This window comes from Seriola dumerili, unplaced genomic scaffold, assembly GCF_002260705.1.
Source record: "Seriola dumerili isolate Sdu_G_001 unplaced genomic scaffold, Sdu_1.0 BDQW01000230.1, whole genome shotgun sequence".
NCBI classification, from domain to species: Eukaryota; Metazoa; Chordata; class Actinopteri; order Carangiformes; family Carangidae; genus Seriola; species Seriola dumerili.
The window spans coordinates 1,879,053-1,888,451 of NW_019174485.1; the positions used below are offsets into that span (position 1 = coordinate 1,879,053).

Sequence of the window (9,399 nt, forward strand, 5' to 3'; positions counted from 1 at the left end):
GATTATTGCTGCAATATCTGACACACACAGACAGACACACAGACACAGACACACAGACACAGACACACACACACACAGATCAACACAGACACACACACACACACACACACACACACACACACACACACACACACACACACACACACACACACACACACACACACACACACACACACACCCACCCTGATTTGTCAAGCAGGATGATGCCTCCTCTATGTGATTTGTGTGGCATTAACTCTACTGGGCTCTGACTGTTTTGAAGGCTCCCCTGAGCGACTGACTGTGATGATCACACCAGCTCCTCTCTGACTCCAGTAATAAACAAGATATGCTAATGTCTGATATGGATACTGAAGGTGACAGAGAGGTGAAAAACACCCCCAAGTGCCTTATGATGAAGTGATTTTTCTGGTGTGTAATTAAAATGCTTCATATATGTATGAAACTTCTACATGTGTATTTTTCCTTCTTTGCCTTTCATGATGAATCTCTACTGTTTAAATCTAATATTCTCAGATTGTAATTTTATAGTTTGTTCTGTGGTTTCTTTGAAGACAACCATGTGAAAGGATAAAAGTAAGAGTACCGCATCACTTATTTTTCCTTTTTCACCCCGCACTAGCTGGATATTTAGAGACAAATGTAGGTCACACAACAAGTTACCAGTGTTTGTTCATTTTAATAGATAAAATAAATAAAAGTACTTTACAGGAAATCTGCTCTGCAGTCAACTTTCTGGACATTTAATACATTTTGGCAAAGGCGGGTACATAACAAGGGGTAAACAGTACAGATGTGGCGTCATCTGGAGAGAAAATGGTTTCAACTAACATCTCTCGCACTGATTTTTTGTTTTGTTTTCTTTTATACTCCTGTCTACGCAACCAAAGCAAAACTGAACAATGTGTGTGTGTTTTTTTTGTTGTTTTTTTTTAAATAAGAGAGAACATTCAGAGTCTGCAGCGGTCCGTCATCGGTAATGATCGGGATCTCCTCTGCACCATCACCCCCGAAGCCCAACACACTCATCCCTGCCTTTCGTTTTCCGTTCTCCAGAGAGGCGCTCCCGGGGCTCGGTGGAGGACGGGGACTGTCTCCGCCGGTCCGGCCGGGACTCACGCGGACAGGCAGTCCAGGGAGTCCAGGGTAAGAAAGACATCCGCCTTGCACTGGAAGGTGCCCGTCCCGTCCCGCAGCAGCTCGCAGCTCTTCAGGTTTGGGGAGATGTCCTTCACGCAGATGGCCTGCAGGAGGTGAGAGTAAGTGATGATGAGTTAAGGTTCACAGCTAAAAAAATCCGGCTCAATGAGCTTTTAGTGGTTTTATTCCACTTTTCTACCACTTTCATATAATGTAGGTCTTACTCTCCTCACTCTGACCTCGCTGCCGAAAAGACAAATTATTGAGACGTTTTACAGTTAGAACAGCAGATTATTTCTAAAATAACACGAATGCCCCTCATAGATAAATCCTACGTTATTGCCTTTATTGTGGCGTTTTAACACTTCAAGAACATTTCTTTACTTAATCATCTTCTCACGCTACTGCGCTTTAATCTGCAGCGCTCACTGGTTTGCGCCTTTACGCACGAGCTTATAGGCGACAATTTGGATCTCTATGGTTTGTGTCTCTTTTTTTTCTTTTTTATAAAAGCAAGGGTAAAACAGTGCAGTCTAATCTAATCCCTGTCTAAGGTTTATTTACTTTCAATAGTCAAGCATCTCCATAAATGTAGCTCGTGTTGCTGAGCACATTTTACGCGCCTCTTCATTTTATCCACATTCTGGAAAGAAGAAAAGCTGAATCCCCTTAAACAGGAATAAAGTTAACAGTATCTTCAATGTACTTACCATGCTTTTGAGGATGGAGACCTGCCTGTTAGTCTCTGGCATCACGTTGTTACCTGCTGTTTCCCCGCTGTCCATCAGCGTCTCTTCAGACTCGGACCTCCGGACGTACGGCGACCTCCTAATGCCGGACAGCAAACCGGAGGCGCGACCCACCGAATAGTAACTGGGGCCGGTCGACTGCTTGTACCAGGCTTCGACTGGATGGCAGGATATAAGCAGAGACACTCCGACGCACACCACGGCAAACCTGACTGACCTCTCCATGTCTGGAACCGTCCTGGCACTTTTTTATTTTACGCAAAGGAAAACGGCGCTTTTCTCGTCTGCTCTTGGTCGGCTGCCGACTTGATGTTTTGTTGGTTGTTTGGGAAACTTTCTGGTGCTTATATAGGCGGACTGAGCGATGTTATCGTGACCCAGGACATTCGTCAAATCAAAATTGAGGTGGGCGGATGATGATCCGTCTTTATGCGGGAGAAGAAAAAGACCAATCCGAATTGATCTGTTTCTCATGGTTTGGCGGCGACATGGGAGGGGTGGGTGGATGCGTGTGTGCGTACGTGCGTGCGTGCGTGTGTGTGTGTGGGGGTTGTAGACGTATAGGGATGTCAGTCCTCTGACGCTTGCAGAGGTAAAAGTGAAATGGATTAACATCAGTGGACCAAGATAGACTCTGACGTAAGTGATCAAAACTCAAAGATGTTCAGATGGTTTGTCAAATTAGTGACACGCAAAATGTCCTTCTTCTTCACATGAGCTGATTCACAGATTCAAAATTTCCTGAAGGTCTGAAAACATTGTATGCAACAGTGCATGCAACAAAACGCGCAACACAAAGCAGAACCAGTGCATGGCTTCAAAAGACACGAGTGGAAATGGACAGATTAGGGGAAAAAAAAAAAAACAGCAGATCAATAAACATGAGTGAATAATCGACTGATCCAAATTGTGTTAAGTTTCATTAGCTTTCTGCTTGGACGGACTGTGAATCAGTCTCACTTCAAAGTGGAGCTCTGAGGTAAAACGGGCCTGTATCAATAAAAACCCTTTCCCTGATCGATTTACCGACCTCACCGGTCATGCGTCATGAACTCCACCACATCTGCAATCAGCAGATCAGGAAGAGAACAACAGTGATGGCGATTAAGACAGAGACGGATGCATCTGCATTTGGTCAATTAAATAATAACAGAAACGGTTGAATATTGTGTAACCATGTTGCCCCTATATGAAACAGGGTTATGACGGGGTCTGGATTATGGGGAAATGTCCCTTAAATGTACAGACACAGATAAGAAAGGCCACTGACTGGAATGATGAAATTAACCAGAAACATAAAGTCAAAGGATACTACACTGAAAACAATGTTAGGAATGAAGAAAACCCAACTCTAGTTTATTTTTGAGCATTAAAAGCAGCACTGACATATAAAAAATATAAATACTAATAAACAATCATTTATTCCATAAGATGAATGTGTTCATGTATGCGGACATTATGTCAATCAGGATGAGTTAAAGTACCATTAGAGTCCATCAGAGTCCATTGTAGAGTGGTCTGCAGTGTGGCTCTAGTTTGTCCTCCAGGACATAGTCTGGCCCACAGACCCAGGGGTCTCCCGTCTCCCACTGCCACTTCTGCAGACTCTGCCTCAGGCTCTCCAGCACGGCGCTGTAGGATGGGTCTGATACCAGGTTCCTCATTTCCAGCGGGTCTGTCCTGTGTTGGTGAAGCATTTAACATTAAAACAGCTTAAACAGATTCAGGGCTGAAGCCAAAACTTTGAAAAGGCTTAGGTCCCTAAGTCATAGCACCTTGTTTTGACCCATTTATAAGGACTACCCTAAACAAATAGTTGAAAGCCGTTATCAGACCTTATTAATTAAAAAATATAACTCCTTATGAACAAATCATGAAAGACAATATAGTAAACCCCAGTTGTAATCATAAAAATACTTTAATAAAATATTTTTTTTAAGCAATATAGCTTCATATCTTCATAAAATGTCGTCATAGGAAAAATTATAATTGCTTACAAATAATGCACTTGAAAGTGTCATGGCTGTGTACATCTCCATTATAGTATGTTAGAAACATACTATAATGTAATCGAAATATCTGCCAAAATAATCGCAATTTGATTTTTTTTGGCATATCGTTCAGTCCCATTATAAACCATTTATGAAGTGATACTGCTTATAAATGACAAACAGGGAGACTTGAAGCAAAGTGTCACTGTGATGAATATTATTTGAAAATTTAAATTAAATTTACAAGGCGTACGGTTTCTCAAAGCTAATTCATGATTTAAACACAATACCTATCTTTAGTATATAGTACTAAAGATAGTATATATCTTTAGTACAGTAAAACAGAAAACAGGACAATCTGATGAAGCACAGAGGTGAACGACCAAGAATCCCTGATTGCTCTTCACATCTTTACCACAGACAACATGTTCATTCTCTCTCGTTGTAATAGATGACAGTCACGCATAGTGAGCAATGCAGGACTTTTATCATAAATATGCCAGCTTTTTTTTTTTTCTTTTCATTGATCAGTTGTCATTTAGTATAAAATGCCTGTGAATAGTGAAAATTGCCCATTGCAATTTCCCAGACGATGCCTTCAAAAACCAACAGTCCAAAACTCAGAGTGGTATAAAACAGAAGCTGTAAGAATGTTTCACAATTTCCCTGACAAACTTAATTGATTATCAGAATTGTCAAAGGTCTGTCTTCTCCCTGTCAACTAATTGATTAGTTGGCTCCTCATTTTAGCATTAAAAGCAAGCAACCAATTCTCTCTTCACAGCTTGATCTAAACTCACAAGTTTTATCTGTGAACCATCACAGTGAATGTTTTCCTTCTCCTGAGCTGACAAAAACCCGATGAACACTGAAACAACATGTGCTTTAACAGCAGCTGTAACAGACCTGGAGTCGTACAGCTCCCAGCGCTCTCTGTAGTAATACTGCTGCAGGCTTTTGAACCAGTGCGTCGGCTGACTCAGCCTGGTGCGGTTCAGCAGGTCCTGGAAGGTGGGTGACACGTACAGGTCCTGGTCGATGGGGAAGGGCATGCGATAGTGTAGGTTGTGGAGAAGGTGGTACGCCCCCTGGTGGACAGAGCGGGTTGGGTAGTACATGGTCACCTGAAATCAAAATGACATTACAGCAGTCAAGGCCCAGTGTCTGACTCCTTCATGAGAGTCTGTTTCTGTCAGTCCGTGGCGCTGACGTCCTGTTTGAAAGCCGTGGCGCTCACAGACCTCGTGCAGGGACTGGCTGGCATAGACGGTGTACCAGTGGCTGGGCTCAGTGACCAGAGCAGGCAGTAAGGAGCGACCGGTGAGATGGACCAGGGCGGCAGGGCTGCCGGGGAGGCTGTAGGACGGGTAGGGAACGGAGAACCAGTCCAGAATGGTGGGAGTGATGTCTGCCAAAAAAAAGAGAGGGAGAAGAAGAGAAAGGGAAAGAAAGAACAGAGAGTGAGAAAATAAGACAAAGTAGTACCACACCTGGAATCTTAAATAATGGACTCATAATTAGTTTCTGCTATTTCATAGTGAACACAGAGGCACATCTGTCCAATGAAAACCATGTATGTCTGTGTATTTAAGGACTAAGTGTTTCCTTATTGGTTGAGGAAATTCTCCTACTTCTGCAAGCTCATGAACAGCTGAAAGATACATGGTTTTCAAACGACAGTGGCAAATATTAATGTTGACGTGAAATATTAGATGTTCACAATCACGTTATATTAAATAGTTGCCATGGTTACATTACATTATAGTCAGTAGTTGTAATTATCCAATGCAGGCATTCATATGACTGCCTCTACTCTTTTTTCTTCTGTTTTAATTGATATTTTCACATTTAGATTTCATTATTAGTTCAACTGTGAGAATCATTTTCAGTTTATTTTATCTGAGATCTGTTGCTGAAGCGTCACTGTTGTGTCTCCCTCTTGTGGCCACTTTGTAAATATAAACACACTGACTTCCCTGGTTGTTCATGTGTAAAAAACCAGTGGTAAATAACTGGGGAGCAGGAAGACACCAAGGATGATTAAAGACAGACAAAAAAAACATTTCAGTTACACAACATTATATTTGTTATTTCAGACTTTTTCTTTTTTTTTTTTATTACTTAACTCTTTAGCCTTTAGAAAAGCCTGAAAAAAGAAAATCCTTACTTTATTACTCACTAAGGAAATAACCTGTGATAAGGGATCAGCTAGAAATCTATGTTCCTTAATTTTAAGGAGTCACAAGCTAAAAAAAAAGGTTGGGAGCCACTAAAGTGGATCCTGCTACGTGCACTGTGCTCCTTTTTATTAAATTAGCCATTCTCAGCTTCTTGGCTTTCATCCATTTCTTACCTAGAAGGCTGACGTAGGCCTGGCTGGTGTCTCCCCATCGTTCCCTGTGCTCTGGAGAGGACACCAGCATGGGCTCTGCCGTCCCGGAGCGATACAGGTTGGTTCTGCCGTTGGGGAAGGGGATGCCGTTATCTGAGCTGTAGATGACCAGAGTGTCGTTCTCGTGACCAGCATCCCTGAGCTCCTGAAGAACTAATCCAATACCTGCAGAGGAAATTTACACTATTACAGCTGAGTGTTTTAGGAGAATTGCTTCTCACTGTTCACTTTATATTTGTATATATATGTTTATATGTGTAGGTGTTGCTACGCACCCTGATCCAGCCTGCTAACTGTAGTGTACTGCGCAGCTAAGTCGGCTCGTGCTGCAGGTGTGTCCGGCACGAAAGGAGGAACCTGAAGTACGTGAGATGAGGACGGACCAGATTAACGTGTGTTATTATTCATGGATAATATATATGGGAATCACACTCATTAGATACTGATACTGATGGAGGGTTGAATTAGAACTTATATGAAACAGTGATGATGTATTTCTAGCTGAGAGAAGAGGAGAAGCAGAGGAAGAAGAATGGATCACGTGTGTTGCTTTAAAATCTCAGTTTGAAGTTTCTTTTTCTGGTTGATATTTACACGTTCATACCTCATGGTGCGTCATGAGCAACCGATGATACCATTCTTGTAGAACATGTATCTACAGTATATACAATTGTTATATCACTGACCTTTACTTGTTCTGGTGTGTAATATTGTGGTGTCCAGTCAGGTATTCTTCCCATCCCCATTTCACCATTTCCAAACTTCTCACAGAAAGCCCCATACTGGGGCTGTGAATGCCCACATCGATGGGTGTCATGGAAGGCAACATAGAGGAAAAACGGCCTCTCTTCATCTCTTTTATCATCGCTGTCTCCTTTGTTCTCTTCTTTCTTCTGCCTTCGCTCAATGGCTTCCTCTTTATGCGTCTGGAAAAACTTGCGTACCAGGAGTTTGATGCGGGTGATGTTCCTCCCCACCTGGAGGACAGAGCTGTTCTCCTCTGTGTAGGCAAAATCGAAAGGGTATACAGATCCAGGGCCGACGTGCTTCTTCCCAATTATACCTGCAGGAATGAGAGAGTAGAAAAGAGAAAAGGGGATAAAAAAAAGCCAGAGTGTGTGTGTGTCTAGACTTGAGATAAACTGTTTACCTGTATGTACGTTGGCCTGGCTGAGGAGCAGCGGCAAACTTTGTACGCCGTCAAACGAGTTAAAGTGATGGACCCCCTGATGAAGCCCGTACATGCCGTTCTGATGCTGAAAACACAGGACAAACACACCTCAATACTGTGCCTTCATGAACAAACAAGAGGTATCCATGTGTGTGTATTACCTGCGGCAGGCCAGTGAGGATGGTGGAACGGCTGGGGGAACAGCTGCTGACAGATGTGAAGGCGTTGCTGAACACCAGGCTGCGCTGGGCCAGAGAGCGCAGGTGGGGGGTGTGGACCACAGAGTTGTTATACACCTCCGTCTCAAAACCTGCATCATCAGCTGGAGGAAGGAAAACACAGGGACTCTTTATGATGTGTGCCAAAAGTATGTGGACATTACAAACATATGTGATTGTAACATCTCATTGCAAAGCCATGGGGACCAATATGCTGCTGTACAGCCTCTGCTCTTCTCAGGAGGTCAGCTACTGATGATGGGTTCATCCCAAAGGTGTTGGATGGGGTTAAAGGTCAGGGATCTGTACAGGCCTGTAGTGTTAAGATTTCCCTTAAATGGAACCACTGGTCCTGGACTGAACCATGAAAACCATCCCCTGACCAAAAGTACTGTTCATGTGGATGGGAATGTCCACATACTTTTGACAACAATCATGAATTCAGAGGAAAATATTCATGTCCGGTATTACACCTGTTTCCATAGTTCACAAAAATAAGTGTTGCAATAACTGTTTTAGAATCAAACAAACTTTAATTTTTTACTATAATAACTGAAATAATTATAAATAAAGCACAAATTATAATATCCTGGAACCGATGACTTTGTTTTAGGATTGATTTTATAGTAATAATCTTACGAATAAAGACTGAAGAGAACTCTTCACATTAGTGAAACTAAACAGCAAGCAGCTGGTATTTATAATAGATAACAGGGTCAGTGATATAAATTTGTTATACGGTTTATACTTTGTTATCTATCTGTTCAGCAGCTCTGCTTGTATTGGGGACTACTCCACAGCTATATTGGATTTTTATATGATTTTTCCTCTGCACAAAGTTTGTATAAACCATTTGAAAGGGAGACTGTATGTATTGCTGTGGATATATCATTTGGTATTAAGGTATTAAGACTTAATCCATCCATCCATAATGGACACTTAGAGTCAGTTGTCAGTTTGTTAGGAACATCTAGCTAAAACGAATGCAGTCTAATACAACAGTCCTGTGACAAATCCTCCTTCATGAAGGTTATAATGTTCATCTTTTGTTGAAACAGTGTTAAAGACATGTTGATTGAACTTTATGGTCATTTTGGGGCTGCAGTTTGCACTGGACAGAGAAGTGTGTGTTTCTGTTGTTCAGCCTTCCCTCCCTGATATGAATGGGTTGGACAATAGAAATACCACTCAGTATAATATGAGAGAGCTTGACACAAACTGAGCATTATAACTTTCATGAAGGGAGGATGTACTACTGTTGCACTAGACTGCATTAGTTTCAGCTGGCTGTAGCTAATAAACTGACAGCAGTGTGTTTATTTCATCCCTTCTATTTAAAGTCTTTATACGTGTCACGTTTTAATCTGTGGACAGAAAAGCTCACTCACCAATTATTAGAAGGACATTTCTCCTCTTTGCCTCCCCGGTGCAACAAGATGTCACAATGAGACAAAACAGCTCCAGCAGCATGATCATGAGGATGATGTTGATTATGATCGCCTCTCTTATCTGTTACCCATGTACTGCATATAAAAAGTCTTGGAAACATTTAATGTGAGTCAAAACTGTCACGTTAACTCACAATAAATTTACTCGTCACAACGAGTACATGAAGTGTCTGGTAGAGTTGTACACCAGCTTCTTTACCACCAGCTTAACAGTGAACGACGGAGGTAAACTTATCTCACGACTTCCGCAAACAACCTCTGGTCACATGACGAAGGTCACGTGAGAAGAG

General features: G+C 42.0%; 2 protein-coding genes across 2 annotated transcripts; both read right to left on the reverse strand.

Moving 5' to 3' along the window:
- Positions 1 to 732: 732 nt before the first annotated feature.
- npb (neuropeptide B) lies at positions 733 to 2,189 on the reverse strand. Its single transcript, XM_022755704.1, has 2 exons — positions 1,851 to 2,189; positions 733 to 1,244 (listed from the first exon to the last, which is right to left on the reverse strand). The coding sequence occupies exons 1-2, from the start codon at positions 2,112 to 2,114 to the stop codon at positions 1,116 to 1,118; spliced, it is 393 nt and encodes a 130-aa protein (XP_022611425.1). The 5' UTR covers positions 2,115 to 2,189; the 3' UTR covers positions 733 to 1,115.
- Positions 2,190 to 3,244: 1,055 nt separating this feature from the next.
- On the reverse strand, positions 3,245 to 9,344 carry sgsh (N-sulfoglucosamine sulfohydrolase). The gene is made up of 9 exons (XM_022755576.1): positions 9,050 to 9,344; positions 7,605 to 7,765; positions 7,423 to 7,528; positions 6,959 to 7,335; positions 6,548 to 6,629; positions 6,234 to 6,437; positions 5,122 to 5,288; positions 4,787 to 5,004; positions 3,245 to 3,569 (listed from the first exon to the last, which is right to left on the reverse strand). The coding sequence occupies exons 1-9, from the start codon at positions 9,135 to 9,137 to the stop codon at positions 3,386 to 3,388; spliced, it is 1,587 nt and encodes a 528-aa protein (XP_022611297.1). The 5' UTR covers positions 9,138 to 9,344; the 3' UTR covers positions 3,245 to 3,385.
- Positions 9,345 to 9,399: the final 55 nt, after the last annotated feature.

Bases quoted from the DNA above. Each gene is read 5' to 3' on its own strand.
- npb (XM_022755704.1), bottom strand. From the start codon at position 2,114: ATGGAGAGGTCAGTCAGGTTTGCCGTGGTGTGCGTCGGAGTGTCTCTG. The intron at 1,245-1,850 runs GTAAGTACATTG...CACCTCCTGCAG, and splicing joins TCTCCATCCTCAAAAGCATG to GCCATCTGCGTGAAGGACAT.
- sgsh (XM_022755576.1), bottom strand. From the start codon at position 9,137: ATGATCATGCTGCTGGAGCTGTTTTGTCTCATTGTGACATCTTGTTGC. The intron at 7,766-9,049 runs GTGAGTGAGCTT...TCCTTCCTCCAG, and splicing joins AAATGTCCTTCTAATAATTG to CTGATGATGCAGGTTTTGAG. The intron at 3,570-4,786 runs GTCTGTTACAGC...TCACCAACACAG, and splicing joins TGGGAGCTGTACGACTCCAG to GACAGACCCGCTGGAAATGA.